General features: G+C 40.6%; 1 protein-coding gene and 1 pseudogene across 1 annotated transcript in view; both read right to left on the bottom strand.

The window, feature by feature from the left end:
• Positions 1-8,423, bottom strand: part of SMC5 (structural maintenance of chromosomes 5) — a 95,947-nt gene extending 87,524 nt beyond the window's left edge. The window contains 2 exon segments of the mRNA XM_030293004.1: positions 5,678-5,819; positions 8,170-8,423. Coding sequence (XP_030148864.1) covers positions 5,678-5,819; positions 8,170-8,363 — 336 coding nt within the window. The 5' untranslated portion in view covers positions 8,364-8,423.
• LOC115499236 lies at positions 1,151-2,546 on the bottom strand (annotated as a pseudogene).
• Positions 8,424-21,724: the final 13,301 nt, after the last annotated feature.

Raw genomic sequence — 21,724 nt, 5'->3', positions numbered from 1 at the left:
GGGAATGCAACTGGTGCAGCTGTTCTGAAGGAAACAGTGTGGAGGTTCCTCAAATAATTAAAAATCAAGCTACCCTATGACCCAGCAATAGCATGCTAGGTATTTACCCAAGGGATACAGGAGTGGTGATGCACAGGGGCATATGTACCTCAATGTTTAAGCAGTGCTTCAACAAATTATAGAAAGAGCCTAATGTCCATCAATTGATGATGGATAAAGATGAAGTTTATATTCAATGGAATACTGCTTGGCAATGAGAAAGAATGAATCATGCCATTTGCAGCAATGTGGATGGAACTGGAAGGTATCATGGAGTGAAATAGTCAGTCAGAGAAGGGACAGTATCATATTTTTCACTCATATGTAGATCTTGAGAAAGTGAACAGACAGACCACAGGGGAAGGGAAGGGGGGAAAAAATAGATACAACAGAGAGGGAGGGAGGCAAACCACAAGAACACTCAAATATAGAGAACAAACTAAGGGTGGATGGGGGGGGTGGTGGTGAGGGAGAGGGAAAATGGGTGATAGGCATTGAGGAGAGCACTTTTGGGATGAGCTCTGGGTGTTGTATGTAAGCCAATTTGACGAATTATATTCATAAAAAAGAAAAAAGAAAGAAAGGTATCCTCTACTCCTAATTTGCTAAGAGTTTTTTAAATCATAAATTACTGTGGAACTAATGCTTTTTTCTCTACTGAGATGCTCATGCAGTTGTCATTTAAAATGTGACATGTAAAAAATAAAAATAAAACGTGATGTGTTCATTTTTTCTAATGTTCAATCTCTCATTCCTTGAATAATTCTATTTGGTCACAATGTATGATGCATTTTTTGTATTAGATTCATCAGACTATAGTTTCTTTTCTTGAGATTTTTGCTCCTATACTCATGAGTAAGACTAGCTTATAGTTTTCCCATTCTTTCCTTGATGGATTCTGGTACCTAAGTCATGTTCTTTGTGTAAAATACAAAATGACCGTTGTTAAAAACTAATGGTCTTTGATGTCCTAGGAAAAAATTTAACAGCTGATTTTTTTCTACTAAGAATCAGTTCGAATCATTTATACAGTGGTAGAAACCTACTATACATTTACAACTTAAGAATTTAAGCTTTACTAGCATGAAGTTGTTCATAATAGTCTTTTTTGTTTTTTGGAGGAGATAATCAATTTTATTGTCCATCATTATATTATCCAAAAACCCAGGAACAACAGATTTATTAGAGAGGACATAAATGAGTAAGTAAGAGGGCAAGGGAAATAATTTAAATTTGAATGATTTTCCATGATATTAGCATGAAAATTATCTCAAAGTACGTGTGTGTCTGGCTTCGGAGTAGCTTTGTTCCCTGGCCAAAGCCGGCCATAAAATTAAGGTGTTCAACTCTTGCCTGCTTTACTGGCTCTTGACAACCTTGAGATCTTCAAAAAAAGTCCAGGTATTCCTGGTGCTCCAGGGGCTGTGCTGAGTCTACCAACTCATCTGCCAAGTGTTATCCTCAGTCCACTGGAAATCCATCAGGTGGTCATATAAAGTTCAGCCCAGGGGACCAGTGTTGAGTGTGTAATTCATATCCTTCCACGCAGACTTGCCATGGATCACAGCTCGCTTCCCTGATGAGAAAACATCACTCCCAACCTCCTCTTCGTGCCCAATCTCATCTTCTGGATAGTGACAGTCCAGCACTAAGCCATTCTTTGTAACTTCCAAGAAATTGAGAGTGGCCATCAGTTCAGACTGTTCTTCAACCTTCTGCCCTTTGGAGGGCTCCTCCCCCCCATCAAATGTTAGCAGCATGCTATTGTTAATGTTGAAGTGATAGTGACCTTCTCTCCAGTACCTTTCTGCAATAATTTGGCTTCTGTCCCATACATTTCCAGCTCTCAACCACGAGACATCTTGGGGAGGAATTTATGCTTCCAGATCTTCTTTTCCTCCTCAATTTCATCACTCACGAATTCAACAAAAGCTTTGTCCCCAGCAGGGCAGGCCCGGTGGGCAGCAGCCGCCAAGCCCAGTGCACAAGGCACACGGCCCAACAGAAGCAGCACCACAGTGGCAGACACATGCAGGCACCATGATATTCTCTTATAATCATTTAAATCTTGACTGCATTCTGATAATGCCCTGGTGGTAGGCATTACAACAGTTCATGAAAACTCCAGCTCTGCTCCAAGCCCACAGGAGGACTGCATTTGCTCGTTCCCTCTGATGCAAGGTGTGGTGTTTTACCTGGCTCTGTCCAGTGAAAATGTGAGTAGAATATACATGAGTTTTGGAGGAAATATGAACAGCCAGTTCCCTTTCCCAAGGTGGCCATCATGGAAGTATATATTGAAATGAAGACCTCATGAGCCTAGGTACCCAAGTGACCACAAAAGGGCCTACACTGGGTAAGCAGCAAGAACAAGAATTAACCTTCTCTATTTTTAAACCACTTAAATTTTGGAGTTGTTTCAATCACCACACAACATATCTTTATTGCATTTTTACATTCCTTTTTTCTTTTCCTTTTTAAATGTTTATTTATTTTAAGAGAGACAGAGTGTGAGCAGAGAGAGGGGGAAGGGGGAAGATCCACGCTGTGAGCACAGCCCAAAGTGGGGCTTGATCCCTCTAACCACGAGATCATGACCAGAGCCGAATCAAGAGCTGGACACTTAACTGAGTGAGCCACCCAGGCGCCCCCATCCCTTTTTTCTACTTTATCTACCCCCAACACCTTTCTTCTCAAAAGTTACTGATTTGGGTTTGTTTTTTTTTAATTAATTTCTGCTCTTATTTTCATTTTCCATTAAGATTTCTTCTTTGACCTATATATAATATAGAAGCATATTTTTCATTCCAAACAAATGGGAAAACTTTACTTATCTTGTTTCTCTCTTAATAGCATTATGATCAGAGAATATGGTATGTGTGGTAGCAATTCTTTTGACTTTTTTTATATTTGCATATGGCTCAGTATGTGGATTTAGTAATGTTCCGTTTGTGCCTAAAAAGAATGTGAGCTCTCCGAGTGTTAGCGCAGTGTTTATAACCTGACCACCAGCTCAAGCTTAACTGTTGTTCAAATCTTCCGTATTCTAATTTTTATCTGACCGATCTGATTACCGATAGCTCTCCAACCACAATTATGAATTTGTTAACTTGTCAATAGGAATTCTGATTTTGTTTATATGTTTTAGACCTACATTAAGTGAATTCAAGTTGAGAAATGAATTACCTTCTTGCTGAACTGGACCTTTCATCAATATTTAATGACCGTATCTACTTCCATAAGTACTTTTTGCTTAAGGTCTATTTTGCCTGGCATCAAGTCAGTTATCCCTTTCTTTCATATATTTGCCTATGTATTTCTTCATCTTTTCATTTTAACTTTTCTGTTGCTTTTTACTTTAATAGGCTTGTTGTAAACAGGAGAACTGAGCTTTCTTCTTTATCTACTCCAGCAGACTTCCAAATTAAACATGAACTTAGACCACTAATAATTATTGCAACTATTCAACCATTTTATGTTTTGTAATAATCTCCTTTTCTATATTTGTTTCTTTTCTCCTCCTCTCTAAAGGCTTCTTCTGTCTTGTTTGGGCAGTCATTGTTTCTTCCTTCCCCTCTCTCTATGTTTTTATCTTTGTTTGGAGGATTTATAAATTTCAATTGTTTTAGTGGTTTACCTATGTAACTTTAACATGCATATTTAATTTAATAAACTGGAAGTTAACCAATTATCTTAATTTCTCCCTGACAATACAAATCCATGGAGTGTTTTAACTCTGGTTACTACCAGAAAAGACAACAGTTCTATCTGGTTTGATCTAAACTTCACAAATTAGACATTATTTTATGCAGTTTCCATATAATTTCCCTATACATTTGCCTTTTTTTTGCTCAACATTTCTTCTCACTTCTTAAGAGTTTTCTTCCAGGATTATTTTTCCTTCTTCCTAAATTATATACTTTCAAAAATATTTCAGTGAGAGAATTTCAGGCTTTTTTTTTTTCCACTTCTTTCATTCTGAGAACAATACTTTTGTGCCTGCTCTTCTGTAATTCACTACAACATGTCTGCTTGTGTATTTCTTTTATTTATCCTGCCTAGATCAGGCTTCTTGAATCTGAGGATTTAAACTTTAAGGTTTCTAGAAAATTCTCAGTCATGGTTTCTTGAAATATTGTTTTTTCCTCGTCTATTGTCTCTCTTTGGAAATACTCAGACATACAGTGGATCATCTTCCTTTACCTATCATGTCTTAACCTTGACTTTTCTCTTTTTACTTCTATAATATTTTAACAAATATGTTCAAGTATTTTAGTTACAAATTCTTTTCTCAAATATGTCTGCTTTGTTTCACCTGTCCACCAAATTTCTATCTTCAAGGAACATATTTTTATTAAGTTCTATTTGATTCTGTGTCGAATTTACTTCATCTGTTACTTACTCCTGTTATTCTTCCAAACTTCTTTTATTTCCTTAAACAAATTAAATATCCCTAGTTTATTTTCTCCATCTACAAGCTTTGCATGTCTGATGATGCAATCTGTTTGTGTTGGCATTTCCTCCTATGTTTTGATTGTTAAGTATGGATTCATGAACTCCTCGGGACTTTTATGTTAGAATTTTTAGGACTGAATTTCATCTATTTTTCTTCATAGGATTTGCACCTGCTTCTGCCAGGTGCCTGGAGGTATTTCTAACTGGGACCACTTTAAAATTATCATTTATGATATCAGGCCACAGAGGTAAGATGAATCGTGGCTCTAAACATGTGTTAAGGCTTGTGGTTAAGAATTCTTTGGAAGACAAAACAGAAACAAACTCATAAACACAGAGAACTGATGATTGCCAGAGGGGAGACAGGGGAGTGGACAAAACAGATGAAGTGGATTCAGAGGTACAATCTTCCAGTTATAAAATAAGTAAGACATAGGGACGTAATTACAGCATAAGGAATATTGTCAATAATATTCTAACAACTTTGTATAGTGATAGACAGCAACTAGACTTATTGTGACCATTTCATACATATATAAATATTGACTATATTGTATACCTGAAACTAATACAATATCGTACGTCAATTATTTTTCAATAGAAAATAATAGTAATTCTTTGAAGATTTTTTTTTCTCCACCAAATTCAGAGCTAACAATCAGGGTAAGTAAGTAAGTAACTCTGTATCTCATTCTGCAGTGTTTATTTTTCCTACTAAATACAGTGCTTGACTTCAAGTTTCATCTTCTAGCCCTCCTCTACCTTCAGGACCCCCAATCCAGAGCAACCAATCAAAAACTAGGCTTTAGGGTGCAAAGTAAGCAAATGCCCCTGGGGAAACAACTCCAGAGCTTAAGTCTTCAGATCCACACAATTTTGTTTCCACCCTTGGTAAATTTACTTCACCTTTCCACAAGCCCAACAATACACATTTAAGAAGACATTTTACCCTACTCCTAAGAATTTTAAGTGTCACATACTTGGAGAATTCTCTAGATTCATATATAGTCCAAAATACCTTTACAGTGGCAATCTCCTCCAGCCATCGCTACCTGCCAACTTCATTCTTTATATTCAAGCTCTATATGTTTGTTACACCCGAGGAATTGAGATACAGGAAGTGATTCGATACTAAAAGCAAGTCACAACTCCAAATTTTTTAAAAATACTGCTGTTAACTCACCTTGTCTGCCCGTCCCATGAAAGCGGGTTTGCCTGCCAACCCAAGACAAATGGCACACACGATGCTCGACTTTCCTGTCCCATTAGCTCCAATAATCATATTCAAGTGAGGTCCGGGAGATACTTCACAGACATCATACGTCCTGAATTATAAAAAGGCGAAATTACTAAGACATAAGAAGTGAATATTTTCTTTGCCAAAACATTTATTCTTGCTTTACATTACCTACAGGCTTTTCTTGAATTCCTTTAAAGGCCAGCTGACCTTACAGTCTAATCCAACTGGACTTGGTTCACTCATAGGAATTCTTCCAGTAACCACTGTCTTCCAGGCCACTTCGGTTCTCTAAACCTACCTCTCCTATCTCCTACCTCATTCCTAAAACTCAAAGTCCACTCATCCTGAAAATAAAACAGGCTAGCTCTACACTTTGCGGCCACCTTTTTCTTTCTCTTCACACCCAAGCTTTATTTCCTCACATTCATTCATTCTTCTAGGACTTGCAAAATTTTCTGCTTCCATGGCTTCAAAGGGTAAAAGATTTTCTACTTGCTAAACGCAATGGGCTCTTTTCAGTCTTATTATCCAACTCCGGTGCAGCAGATATTTTTGAAACACTTTTTCCACTAGGCTTCTGAGAGAATACTCTCCCATGGTTCTCCTCTTGCCTCTCTGAACACTTCCTTCTCAGTCCGAGGTCCTCTTCTGCTCATCCTTAAATGTTGGCATTCCTCCAGGGCTCTATACTTGGCCTTCTATTCCTCCTACTAATATTTCCCCTTGGGCAATCTCAAGCATTTCTGCAACTTACATGCATGATTTTCAAATCTCTCACCTGTTCACTTTTCCTGACCCTTAAAAACACTGCCTATGTGAGATCTTTTTCAGATGTCCCACAGGAAACTTCAAATCACAGGATCCAAAAAGCATTTACCATTCTTCCCCCCAAATTGTTCCTTCTGCTGAATAGCATCACATCTGACCAAGAACCAAGGCAGAGACTTGAGAAAAATACTGCATAACTCTCTTACCCTCAGCCTCCCAGTCTAAAGCCAAATCCTGACAAATCTCTTCTTTCTGCTCCTACTTCCCACTGCTACTCCAAGGTTCAAACTCTGATCATCCCTTACTGTTGTAAGTCTTCTTGCCTCCAATCTTGCACCCTTTCTAAATCATCCTTCACACTGCTTCCAGAGTAATATAAATCACATGTCATTTCCTGCTTAAAATGCATCCTGGTTGCCAACAGGATGAAATTGGAATTCCTTAGTATAGAAAACGCAGATTCTCAATAGCTGCCTCCCTCTTCAGTATCAGCTCTGTTCACATATTCGCTCACATCCTACGTTCCAGCCATACTAAAATACTAGACACTTCCTAAATATACAAACTGTTGCAGGTGGTTCCTTCTGTCTACAACACTCTTCCTTCAAGACTTTTATAACCTCCCGTACAAAGCTCTTTCTCACAGTTGTGGATGAAATTAACCACTTCATCCTTTGTGCCCCATGGCACAAATACATACACACACACACACACACACTCATCTATATTATTATGGTAGATAACTCATTTGATTATATTTATCTTTCCTGACCTGCACTCAAACAGCAATTCAGCTACTTACTAGCAGTGTAAACATGGGTAAATTAACCTTTCCAAGCTCATCTCATCAATGGAGATGAAGAGATGTTACAAGAATGAGAGCACTGTGTAAATAAAGCATCTACTTCTATACTTGGCACAGGATAGATACTTGGGGGTAAGAAAAACACACTGGTATTGCTACCACAATTCTGTTACCCTAAGCCACTATGTGCAAGCTTTAAAGAAAAAAAAAAGACTTCGACCAAAAGAAATGTAAGATGCTAGAGAGATACACAGTATTTGTGCTAAAACATACTAAATTCTAAGACGATTATTATGATTATTAGTTGTCTGGAGAGAAAGAAAAGGAACCAGAAAAGATAGCTGGATTTGGAGGGGTCGAGGGACTGCTGGGAGGTCCAACAATTGAGAGTAAGGCTTAATTTTCTGGTACATTTCAACCTCCATCCGCGACAACCTTCACCATTTTGTCCCCCTGGCAACTGCTTACTCTTCACGATTCTGCCACAGCGTCACTGCCCCTCTGATTTAACTGTTGCTTCCTGTGAGTTCCCAGCGCCCATACTTTGGTCAATTACAGATTATGTCCTCCGTCTGTAGGCCGTGACTCCCTGCCGCCAGAAATCTATTCCCTACCACGTCCACTGCCAGCCATATGACGCCTTCAGAAAACGCTGGCTGAATGAATAAAATATCCGCATCACATCAGACGCACACCTACCACACCAACACCTACGTCAATCCCCACGGCCTCTCAGTAAAAATCCTCACGGTAACGCCGGCTTGAATTCACGACCAGACCCACAGCCGGCCACACATCCACCCACCCTCACCCACCCACGCAGCTTGCCCCCTCCGCCGCGGCGCGGCCTCCGGCCACTCACAAGAAGTTCTCCATCACGATACGGACGATCGAGCCTTCCACGAAAGGCCTGGACGACTGCAGCGGCAGTGGCGGCGGCGCCGGCGGGGCCGAGCTCTTTCTTTTGCTCGGGACCTCCGACGAGGGGTCTCTCGGGAGAGCTCTCTTGGAGGCCAGGGAGCTTGGGGTCGACGTCTTCCTACTCGGAGTCGCCATCCTAGCTTCCCCTCCGCCCCGCAGGCGCTTCCGTTCCCACTGACCTGCAGCCCCGGCGCCCCTGCGCCCGGCTCCCGCGCGAACTGCCCGGCGCGCGACACCGCCCGCGAGCCCGCCCCCGCGCCTGCGCAGTCCCGGCCCGGCGGCTTCTGCGGGCCGCCCCGCCCCTCGGCGCGCGGCCTAGGAGGCGGGAGGCAAAGAGAACGCGGGCGAGGATGAGGGTCGCGAGCGGGTGGGGGCGGCGTCCTCCCGGGAGACGGCTACCCCATCTTTCTCTACGAGCGTTTGTGCATTTTTCAGAGTTGGGTGTTTGTTTGTTTTTTAACTCAGAGATGTCAATGGCATTTAGTACTTTGAAAGTCCTTTCAGCCCTCTGAGGAAGCCGATCCGCGAGGGGACAGAGGGAGGCGTTCGCGGCGACACCTGAGAGCGAGGGCGGGCGACCTCCGACCAGCTGTGTCGGGACACCGACCGAGCGCACCCGGACTCGCCGGTCCTTGGCTGTCCGTCTTCTCACTTGGCTCCCTGTTTGCCTTCAATCAGGTCCCCGCGTCCCAAAAAGAAAACTCTTGCAATGACCCTATGCCCGTGTCTCCCCTAAAAGCGTCGGGCTAGGTCCCCTGCGCGCTCCCACTTGTGAACAGACTCGGCAGAGACTCTCTGCCCCCCTGGCTCCCTCCTTGCCTTTTAAGGCTTCCTCTCCCGAAGTTTCTAGAAATCCACGAGCTAGGCTTCACTGGCTTCAATGAGCGCGTGCTTTCACTGAAACCTACTCGCACACAGGTGGTTAACCTCACTGAAGAAGAGGTGCACGGAGGCTTACGCAGCTCCTCATTTACTCGGCTATTAATGGGCAACCTACAAGAGGCTGGGGCCGCGGTACTGAAGGAGCCAGTCAAGCTTGGGTGTCTGAGCGCTTTCTGATGCGGGAGGCAGAAAAAGAACCAGTGAAGCAAGAAAGGATTAGGACATTTCCAGGCTATGCTAGGTGCTATGAAAAATAATAACCAGAACAAATGTGATGGGGGGAGGCGCAGAGGTGATGCTTGAGTTAAACCCAGAATGAGGGGGAACCAAGGTAAATGACAAAAGGGTATTCCGGGCAAGGACAAAAGCTCTGGAATGGGAATAAGTGGGATGTTTGAGGAACAAAGGAAAGGCTGGTGTGGCTGCAGTGAAGTGAACAGCGTCGCAAAGCAGAGCCTTGCCCACCAGGAAAGAGCTGAATTTTATTTTTGAAGCACTGGGAAGCCATTGGATGGTTTTAAGCAGGAGAAGGACATGATCTGATTAAAGATTTTGTGGGTTTTTTTCTTAATGTTTATTTATTTTTGAGAGAGGGAGATAGAGCAGGCGCAGGGGAGGGGCAGAGAGAGAGGTAGACCCAGAATCTGAAGCAGGCTCCAGGCTCCAAGCTGCGAGCTGTCAGCACAGAGCCCAGTGGCAGGGCATGACGGGTTTCAGGTATTGGGAGGTCATGACTTGAGCTGAAGTTGGACCCTTAACTAACTCAGCCACCCAGGAGGCCCTGATTAAAAATTTTAAAGAATCCCTCTGGTTGGTGTTTGGAGGGGCTTGAGCATGGAGGTGGGGAGGCCATGTAGAAAACTATTGCGGTAGAGGCGCCTGGGTGACTCATCCGGTTGAGCTGCTGACTTGGGCTCAAGTCATGATCTAGGGTTTGTGTGTTTCGGGCCCACATGCGGGTCTCTGTTGTCATGGAACCAGCTTGGGATCCTCTGGTCTCCCTCTCTCTCTGCCCTCCCCGGCTTGTGCTCTGGCTCACTCTCTCAAAAATAAACATTAAAAAAAAAAAAAAAAAGAAAAGAAATCAGGAACCCTGATTCCTGACTCCGAGGAACAGTGTTCCTTTCCTAGGCGCCTGCTTCTTCCTCTCACACGAGTGGAATCAGTGCTCTCTAAAAGTTTTTACCAAAGAACATATAATGAGAAAGAAAGCATATGAACTTGTCAGGGTTACTAGAAATAAATACAAATTATAATACAGAAAAGAATTTTAAAACTGCCCAAATGCTCAGTGTAGGAGAGCGCTAGACTGTGGCTTCCTAACCACGCTACTACGAAGTTTTTAAAAAGTAATTTGTTACCGCACTTCAAGAGCCTTCGAAGAGTCAAATTCTTTGAAGAAATTACTACATTTGGGGGACTCTATCCTAATGGAAATATAACATAGGCAGAGTAATGGTGGTTGAGGGCAGGAACTCATCTCTGTGCCATTATTCTTTAGTGGAGGAATCAAATTGTGCTTATGACCTTGAAAGTTGAGAAGGGGTCCCTGAGCGTATGATGACCCACAAATGCACACAGGCTATGAGTTCTTATCTAAAGAGCCAGCCAGTCATGCTCTACGACCACCTTTTAAAAAGGAAAATATTATTGCTTTTGCTTCTGATTACAAAACCAGTATAGGAACTGGTTAAGTTCCTGTAGGAACTTTGGGAGCACGCAGGAAAACATACACAAAAGGAAAATTTTCTCCTAATTACTCTACCCAGACTAATCACTGCTAAGGTTTTAGTGCATTTTTTTTTATCTTTTTCCTTGTGTATGTATGATATATATACTCCTTTTGTTCCCCTCTGCCAAAAAAACCTCAGGATGATGCTGCATGAATTATTTTATAATACTCTTATTACACCCTCTTTTTCTCACATAATATATTATGCTTAACCAACTGAGCCACCCAGGCGCCTTGTCACATAATATATTATGATTGTATTTCCATGAAATTAAATATTTTTCTGTGATATAGGTTTTTTTTTTAAGTCTATTTATTTATAGGGGCACCTGGGTGGCTCATTCAGTTAAGCGTCTGACTTTGGCTCAGGTCATGATCTCATGGTTCATGGGTTCGAGCCCCACATCGGGCTCCTCACTGACAGTGCAGAGTCTGCCTGGAATTCTCTCTCTCCCTTTCTCTGCCCCTCCCCCACTTGCTCTCTCTCCCTCTGAAAATAAATAAATAGTAAATAGCTATTTACTAATAGATCTACTAAATAGATCATGGCTCAGGTCATGATCTCATGGTCTATGGGTTCAAGCCCCATGTCGGGCTCTGCACTGATAGTAGGGATCCTTCTTGGGATTTTCTATCTCTCCCTCTCTCTCTCTCTCTCTGTCCTTTTCCTGCTCAAACGTTCTCTCCCTCTCAAAATAAATAAACTATTTACTGGCAAAAAGCTGGCAGAAAGGGGCAGGCTCAGAATGCCTGGATAGATCAGTAGGTTAACTGTCCCACTCTTGGTTTTGGCTCAGGTCATGATCTCACTGTTCATGAGTTTGAGTCCTGCATGGGGCTCTGTGCTGACAGTGCAGAGCCTGCTTGTGATATTCTCTCTCTACCCACCACCACCCCCCCCCCCGCCCTCTGTCCCTCCCCTGCTCATGAGCTCTCTCTGTCCCTCTCTCTAAATAAATAAATAAACAAACTTTAAAAAGCTAAGAAAGGGGCAGGGTCAAGGACCATGAATATATTTCACCTCCCCCTCAAAATGCCACCTTCTGTGTTGTCTTTCTTGGCTTTACTCCAAGCCCTTGATAATGGTGCTAGAATAGCAAGAAGGTGGGGCAAGATACACAAACTGAGACTCTGCAGAGGCTACACGGACTAAGATGGTTTACTCTTCCAGTTCTGATAAGAACCTTCACAGAATGACAGAGATGATCTCCTGGTTTATATACCAAGTGAAAGGAAATGCTACCTTTGCTTCCGGCAAATTCGTATAGTGGAAAGTGAGCCCTCAAGGCTTGAAAAGGAGGGAAAAGGGTGCTGAAATGGAAGTCCTTGGGACCCAGAAACAACCCCTCTTCCCCAGCTCCCCCTCATCCACACTTTCTGATTAACCCTGTTAAAGTACAGCTGGGGAGGATGTAGGCAGGGATGAGGGGTCCTGAGGAGAGTGAACGCCCTTCCTGGGGGGGAACTTACACCACATACAGCAAGCTTCTGCTAGAGATAAGGACACTTTCTCTCTAGATTTTAACTTCTAAAAAATTTGTTTCTAACGTCATAGAAAAGCTCTAAACAATCAAAATATCTGCTTCTTCTTCCCGTGGTGTTATTAGCTTTGGAATTGGTTGTGGTAATAGCTATGCCATTAGTAGTAATAGCTAATACTAACAGCATATACCATATTTACCAGCTACTGTTCTAAGTACCTTTTCATAACTCATTTTTCTATTCTGGATCAGTATCTCAACAGATTTGCGTCTTTCTCAATTTTCCATCTCTTGGATACAGAAACCAATTGAAAGATCGAAAGATCATTAGGGATTAATATCAGGTTTCACATGTGCTTTGTAATGTGGCATGACAGAGAGTCTATACAGATAAATGGGCCTTCATTTCTTTTAAGGATATGAAATGGGAAGAACGGTATTAACTTGCTCTGAGAGGAATTTGCCTTCAATTTCGGAAAGATGAGGAACAAGGTGCTAGGAGCAATCCCCTCCACCAGTCCTTGCAAAATGATTTGATGGTCCTCGTTCAGACTAGGTCAGGGGTCTCCAGGGGAAGGGCGAGTGTCTCCCCCCGCACCGTGTTACTTCCCAAAGGAAAGAAAGTTGGTGACTGTCAGAACCATGCTAAATCTGTTGAAATCAGCCACACAAATGATAAAATAAACTCTCCCAGGAACTTGTTGGTTTTAAGTTCTCACCTCCAACGCTTTGACTAATAGCCATCATGTTCCTTTCACAATTAAAATTGTACTTGTGTTTTTGTTATGATTTTAGGAAGTTGGAAAACCCAAAAGAACTCAAACCAGAAACCAACAACCATGCATTATTCCTGCAATTGAGAATGAACACTGTTAACAATGGGGCATGATTTCATTGTCTTTCCATTGTCTACTTTTTAAACAATAACCCACGAAACACATGTATACATTCTCTTCTTAAAAATTAGAACAACACAGATCAAATTAGTGTGCACTTGACATTTTTTTTCTCAATCTTGTTGCTGTACTCCTTATTCTCCAGAGTTAGATACCTCTATACACTTGTTCAGGGTGTAACATGAGGTCCTTTAAGGCCATTTTTATATTTACATGCATTTTACCTACTGAAAATATGTAGTATTATTTTGAGTGTGAATGCATTACATAAATGTATGAAGATATAAGATATTACATGCATACATATATAAATGTATTAACATTCAAAATATGGTAAGAATAGTTATGCAATTTTGTTTTTCATGCAAAAATGTATTTTTGAGATATATCCATGTTGACACATATAAAACTAGTTCCTTTATAACTGCTGTAGGGTTTTTGTATGACTGTATCTCACTTTATTGCTCTGATTTGACATACAGATTGCTTCCAATTTTTCATTTTTACAAACATTGCTTCAGGGAATATCCTCAGACACAACTTTATGTATATGTGCTAGCATTTCTCTAGGATAGATACCAAGAATTAAAATTGCTAGACTATATACCATACTGATGACTTTCCTTCAGTTTCTTGACATTGTTGCATGTGGCCAATTTCTTACTAACTGTGATTGAGAATTATATGAAGACAAAAATCTCTCTCTTTTTCCAGCTGTTTCTCATATTGGCTTTGGCCCAATAGCTGGCTGTTCCCTGTCTGTCTCTCTTGCTTACACACACGCGCGCGCGCACACACACACACACACACACACCTGTCCTCTACACAGTGCTCTCTCTTTTTCCCACAAGATCTAGGTCCTAGAAGCTTATAAAAGTTTTGAAGCCCCTCTCAAAAAATACAAAATTACAAATTAGGATGGTGATGATTTATTTCAGAGTGAGAAGAAACCCCCAGCCTCAGCACTGTTGACATTTGGGGTAAGATAAAATTCTTTTCTGGGGGAAAGAGGAGGCAGCTGTCCTGTGCATTGTAAGATAGCAGCATCCTTGGCCTCTGTGCACTAGAAGCCAGCAGTGTCTCCACAGATTTGATAACAAAAAAAATGTCACCAGACACTGGTAAATGTCGCTGAAGAGGTAAAATTGCCCCCGTCCCCCAGGCTGAGAAGCAGCACTCTAATCCTACCCATACTTTCTGAGTACAGAAGAAGAAGGAAGCCTTTCCAACTCCTCTTATGAATCTTACCATGTCTAAATCTCCTAATTTCTTGGTAAATTAATGGAAATGAAAATTTCCTATCTATCTATCTTACTCATGGACATATGTGCAAATATATAGCAATGCTCGTAAAAGTAAATATATCATGACCTAATTGGGTTTGTGATAGGAATTCAAGGTTGATTAAATACTAGCAAATCAAATAAATCACTATGATTCTCCAGATTAGAAACTTATAGGAGAAAGATAAAGGCAGAAAAAGAAAAGCATTCAATTGTTTTCAACACACATTCATGGTCAAAATTTCTAGGAAAATACAAGTAGAAGAAAACTCCCTTTGACCAGGAAAAGGCAACTTCAGAACCCTTCAGCAAACTCATGTTCAATGATGGAATGTTTAGCAATATTGTCTTAAGTTCTGGAACAAGTTCAGGACAATTCTATTACTCCATCTATTGAGCACTTTATGGAGATCTTAGCCTGCCAAATCACTTAAGAAAATAGAGCAGCTGGAGGAGTTAAAAAAGGAAAACCAAAACGGGCCTTATTAAGAAATCTACAGCGAAACAAAATTGCTGTAGGCAGCATAATGGCTCCTCGAAAATGCCCACATTGTAATCCCTGAGACTTGTGAATAGGGCAGCTTACAGGGCAAAAGGGAATTTGTAGATTTGAGTAAGTGAAGAGTGTTGAGATGGGGTGATTATCCCAGATCATCCAGTGGACATGTATAATCAGAAGTGTCCTTCGAAGAGAGAGGCAGGGGGTCAGAGTCAGACAATGAAAGCAGATGTCAGAGCGAGGGCATAGCTGGAGATGGGCCATGAGCCAAGGAATGCGGGAAGCCTCTAAAAGCTGGGAAAGACAAGAAATGGATTTTCTGCTAGAGTCTCCATTAGAAACAAAGCCCTGCCGAAAGCTTAATTTTAGCTCCATGAGATTCATTTTAGGGACTCTGACTTCCAGAACTGTGCGATAATGAATGTGTTGTTTTGTGCCTCAGAGAGCGTGGTAATGTGTTATAGCAGCAGTAGGAAATGAATGTAAATATAGAGTCTGTTCTGAGAGATAATAGATAGCTTAGCAGGTTGGCTGGATATAATTCCAGATAAATCACACACTTAAAGGGAATAGGCCAAAGTTTACTTTTTTAGAAGAAACCATATGGGAATATCTTTAAAAACACAGGGTAGGGAAGAGTTTCTTAAGACAAAAAAATACATAAATCATAAAGAATGTAAAAAGATTATGAATTCATACATATTAAAAACTAAGACCTTTCATTAAACAAATTCACCACAATAGGGTGGGGAGAGAAACCACAAGGTTAAAAAAAAAAAAAAAGAAAGAAAGAAAAGAAAAGAAAAGAAAAGAAAAAGAAAAAGAAAAAGAAAAAGAAAAAAATGGTATTTGCAACACTTGCAATAAACAGAAGCTTAGGGGTGCCTGGGTGGTTCCATCAGTTAAGCACCCAACTCTAGATTTTGGTCATGATCTCAGGTCATGATCTCACGGTTTGTGAGTTCAAGCCCCACATCAGGCTCCATGCTAGCAGTGTGGAGCCTGCTTGGGATTCTCTCTCTCCCTCTGCCCCTCCCCAGCTCTCTCTCTCTTTCAAAGTAAATAAATAAACTTAAAAAAAAAATAAACAGAAGCTTACTATCTGGAATATTAAGAGAATTCCTACAAATCTGTAAGAAAATGATACACAGCTCACTAGAAAAATGGGCAAAATAAACAGGCATTTTGCATAAGGTGAAATGCAAGTGGTCATAGAACATGTGATAAGAGGCTCAATTTAACTTGTCACTAGAGAAATGCAAATTAAAACCTCAATTAAATGCCATTTCAGAATTATCAGATTGGCAACAATTAAAATCTGACATTAGCATGTTGGGGGCACTCATCTACACCGGTAGGAGTCGTGCAGTCTACACTGGTAGGAGTTATGTAGATTAGTGCAGCCAGCTGGGAAGCAGTTTCTCCTGATTTAGTAGAGTGTACCTATCGTACAAAACAGCAATTCACATGTTAGACATGCAGCCCAAAGATATTCTTTCCCATGGGTCCCTGGGCCCTTATACAAAAAATATTTTAGCAGCATTGTCATCACCAACTCAAATATTCATCAATGGCAGAACTAATTAATAAATTGCAGTATAGTCACTTAATGGAATACCATACCGTAATGAAAATGAATGAACTACAGCTAGAAATTCAGCATTGCTGACTCTCAGAAACATAATTTTGAACAAAAAAGACAAATGACGACAAATTAATATGCACTGATTTCCTCTGCATAATTTTTAAATGGCAGTAAAACTAAGCCATATATATTAGGATGCATACACATGAATGAGGACTACAGAATACAAAGGAAAGGAATGATTAACATGAATTTGAGGATAATGGCTATCTTTCTGGGCAGTGGAAGGATATGTGACTGGGCCGCAGTCCACACAGTGCCTCCAGGTTATTGACAGTGTTCCATTTCTCATGCTGTATCAGTGCTAATGAGTGGTCATTTTATTATTATCCTTTAACATTTACAAACATGCTGTATGCTGTTTTACAGTGAAATTATGTTTCACGTAAAAATCAAGTCATTTCCTTCTTTTTTCCTTAAAAAAATTTTTTTAATATTTATTCCTTTTTGAGAGACAGAGAGAGACAGCCTGAGGCAGGGAGAGACAGAGAGAGAGAGAGGGAGACACAGAATACAAAGTAGGCTCCAGGCTCTGAGCTGTCAGCACAGAGCCTGATACGGGACTCAAACTCACGAACCGTGAGATCATGACCTGAGCTGACGTTGGACGCTTAACCCACTGGGCCACCCAGGGGCCTCAAGACATTTCTAACTGAGAAAAAAAGAATCTACACTGTATCCATGTAATTTACATGCTAAAAGATTAAAGGGGAAAAATCATACTATCTCATCATATGCAAAGAAGCATCTGATAAAGCCCAATGTCTATTTGTAATAAGTTCTTAGGAACTTATTACATTCTTATGCATGGCACTGAAGTTTCTTAACTTGATAAGTGCCGCTGATCAAAAACCTAAAGCACACATGATAATTAATGGAGAAACTGTCTGTTTGTTCTCATTAAGATCAAAAGAAAGATGCCATAATACCCACTATTAAAGATTCTAGATAATGCCCTAAGATGAGAAAACACTTTAAGAGATTTAAAGATTCGGGGCTGTGTTTTTTTCTGCTTGTTTCACTATATCCTTCATCCACTCCTCCACCTGCTCTGTGGCTTGAGAGATTCATTTCTATGACCTGCATCATCTAGGCTCATTTGCCCTCTGACTTTTGATTGGGTTTACCGGGGGGATTGGAGAATAGCTGTGTTCTTCCACCTCTGGCCACAGTCCCTCTCATACAACCTTTCCCCAAGACCATAGCTCTTCCTGGGCTTGCTAACAGTCCCTTTGGTCCTTCAGGCCCACCTGTTGGCTGCTTCCATTGGCGGTATCAAATGTAAACAATGAGACACATTGATAGCCCAGTATTCTCAACTCACACCACAATCTGAGAACATTCATGGAATGTTTAAAGCCTACAACAGGCCCCAGGGTGGGTTGCCTGGGTCTAGGGCAGTACTTTTAGGTTTAATTTGCTAGTCTAATTCTTGAGATACTTGCACAGATTATTAATTCTTTCCTACTTGTTGTTTGTTTCTATTGGATTAATGTATGCTCTTTCTGTTTTCCTTCTTACGTTCTTTAGATCTTCTGTTCCTTTTCCAACTTCTTGAGTGTGTTGCTTGGCTCAATAATTTTCTCTTTTTTCAGCTTTTAAACGAACTGTTTAAGGTGACAGGATTCTTTTCATGTATCGATTTAGCTACATCCCATCAATGTCGATATGTGGTACTTTTACTATCACTGATATAGATATGGTTTGATTTACAATTTTTCTGCTTGACAATGGTGAGAAAGCAACACATAGCAGAAAGAGTACTTCAGATTTGGACCGTGGATCTTTTCCTGGGTTGGCGACATACAAAATTCCTTTCCGGTGCTGCGCGGGGGGCAGTGCCTATAGCTCCCAGTCAGTCCCAGCGTCACAAGGGTAAAGAACTGGCCACCATTCTGTACCCAGGCAAGCATTCTCCTTTTCACAGTTTCAAGAAACGACATACAACATTCAACACTTTGTTATAAAATAGGCTTTGTGTTAAATGGCTTTGTCCCACTGTAGGCTAATGTAAGTCTTCAGAGCATGTTATTTTTTTTTAAGTTTATTTATCTGGGGAGGGGGAGGGATGGAGCAAAAGAAAGAGAGAGAGAGAGAGGGAGAGAGAATCCTAAGCAGGCTCAGCACTGCCAGAGCAGAGCCTGATGCGGGGCTCGAACGCATGAACTGTGAGATCATGACCTGAGCTGAAGTCAAGAGTTGGATGTTTAACCTACTAAGCCACCCAGGTGCCCCGTGTTCTGAGCATGCTTAAGGTAGGCTAGGCTAAGCTCTGATGATCAGTAGTTTAGGTGTATTAAATGCATTTTTGACTTATGATATTTTCTTTTTTTTTTTTAATTTTTTTTTAACGTTTATTTATTTTCGAGACAGAGAGAGACAAAGCATGAACGGGGGAGGGGCAGAGAGAGAGAGACACACAGAATCGGAAGCAGGCTCCAGGCTCTGACCCATCAGCTCAGAGCCCGACATGGGGCTTGAACTCACAGACCGCGAGATCGTGACCTGAGCTGAAGTCAGACGCTCAACCGACTGAGCCACCCAGGCGCCCCTGATATTTTCAACTTACAATGGGTTTGTCAGACATAACCCCATTGTAAGTTGAGGAATACCTGTATTTGTATATATTCCTGCATATATATATTATATTATATGTATATAATTATATATATATGTTATATATATATAATATATATACACATATATGTACAGGCATATGAAAAATACAAGATTTCTTCCTTGTTTATCTGAAAATGTAATGCTTTTGTCCTTCTGAATGCTAAAATTATATTATATATATATATATAATATATATTTTGTCCTTCTGAATGCTAAAATATATATTATATATATATAATTATATATATATGTTATATATATATATAATATATATACACATATATGTACAGGCATATGAAAAATACAAGATTTCTTCCTTGTTTATCTGAAAATGTAATGCTTTTGTCCTTCTGAATGCTAAAATTCCCAGGTGACATGATTTTCTCTCAACATGTTAAAAGTATTATTCCAACTTTCCTCGTTGTTGAGAAGTTTGATTTTGTTTCATTTTTATTCCTTTGTAATTCATCTGTCTTTTTCATTTGAATCTGTTTCATAATTACATAATGATGGATCGAGGTGTGGATTTAGTTTCACTAATTGCTCAGATTTGTTAGACTTCCTGATTTTGAACATTTTTATCTATCACCAATTCTGAAACCGTCTAATATTCCCTTTGAATATTCTTTTCCCCCATTCTCTCTCTCTTGGAAACCTCATTGTATACACTGGATACTGTCAATCTCTGCCACCTTCATATTTTTCATTTCTTTATCTCTCTGTATTGCATTCACGGTATTACCTTATATTCTAGTTCACCGGGTTCTCTTCCATTAAATATGTCTAGTTAATATGTCTAGTTATGCCTTTCTGTTGAATTTTTAATTTTAGTGACTATATTTTTCATGTGCAGAATTTCCATTTGGTTCCCTTTAATCTGCCTGCTTGTTTTTTCATAGAGTATTTATTGCCTTTTGTTAAGTGCTCAATACTTTTTTGGGGGCAGGGGTGGTCTCCATTTTCAAAATAGTTATTTTAAAGTGTCTATCAAAAACTCTTATCCTATGAAGTCTTGGGTATCTAATTCTGCTGTGTGTTGACCACCGACCAAATGTGTTGCAATGTTGGATTGTGAGTCCTCCTGTGCAGTTTTATATATGGGAAACGTGTGCTGCCTGGTTGGAGAGCACATGACCCCCTAAAGAAGGCTTAAATTTGTTTTCACCAGTCGCCCCAACTATCCTCACTGGCCAGGGACACAATTTCATGTTAAATATTTAGAGCGTGGAGGGGCGCCTGGGTGACTCAGTCAGTTAAGTGTCTGACTTCGGTTCGGGTCATGATCTTGCTGATCGTGAGTTGGAGCCCCACATCGGGCTTGCTGCTGTCAGCATGGAGACTGCTGCAGATCCTCTGTCTCTACTTTCCCTTCCCTGCTTGTGTGCGCATGCTCTCGCTCTCTCTCTCTCTCTCTCTCTCTCTCTCAAAATAAATAAACATTAAAAATTTTTTTTAGAGTGTGGATTTCCAGGCTATGAAATGTTCATGGACAGAAAGAGAATATTTATATCCCTTATGATGCTTGGAACACACATACAGATTTGTATAAAACTACTTTTATTGAGCATTTTCTTATTTAATGCAGATATATTTGTTGAGCATGGTAGGCAGTGGGGATACAAAATTGGAAAAGCAACCATTCTTGAGGAGATAGGCATGAAAACACGACTTTAGGTTTAGCATAATAAATCTTCCTAGGGTATATATACAGAGTGGGCAGCCCAGAACCAGGAACAGTGGGTGGAACAGGGAGAGCAAAGGAGAAGGCATTTACCCAGCTGCTGGTTAAAATGAGCCTAGGATCGCTAGTAAAAAAGAAAAACGTGATAAAATAACAAGATTATATGGTTGTTTTATCCTTAAGATGGCACTATAAACTCACAGTTCTTTGTAGAGAAAGAATACATTAAAAATAACTGCAATTTATAAAAAAAAAAAAAAAAAAAAAACCCAAACCCAAAACCAAACACCCACTCAGACCTTTCAGTATAAACTAGAATGGCATGTGTTAGACACTAAGCGTTGATAGGTAATATTTTCATTTCATCTTTACAGCAACCTACTAAGAAGTAGACAAGGAGTCTCTACTTCTCTCTCTTCTAAGAATAGGAATCAGAGAGGGTGTCAGTGACTTGCCCCCAGTCCCGAAGTCAGAAAAAGGCAAGGCCGGGATTTTAACAGAGACACCCTGAATCCAGAAACCCTGTGTTTAATCACTATGCCGTATCAATCTGTAAAGCAATCAGCACATAGAGAATGTGACATTAGAATGATTGATTACTTATGAAAACTCTCCCCACCTACTGCCCCAAGTTCTGGTTAAATCACCCTGGAAAACACGTCTCCTATAGGGGAATAAGAAGGAAGAGAGGCCAGTCTCCACCCCGAGAGTCACAGAAGACATCCGGGCACCTGGAACGCTGCCTTAGGAGGTCTCCTTTGGTTCTCACCTCAGCCTG

This window comes from Lynx canadensis, chromosome D4, assembly GCF_007474595.2.
Source record: "Lynx canadensis isolate LIC74 chromosome D4, mLynCan4.pri.v2, whole genome shotgun sequence".
NCBI lineage: Eukaryota > Metazoa > Chordata > Mammalia > Carnivora > Felidae > Lynx > Lynx canadensis.
Note: the sequence above shows the minus strand (reverse complement) of the source record. Positions and strands in the feature narration are given on the sequence as shown.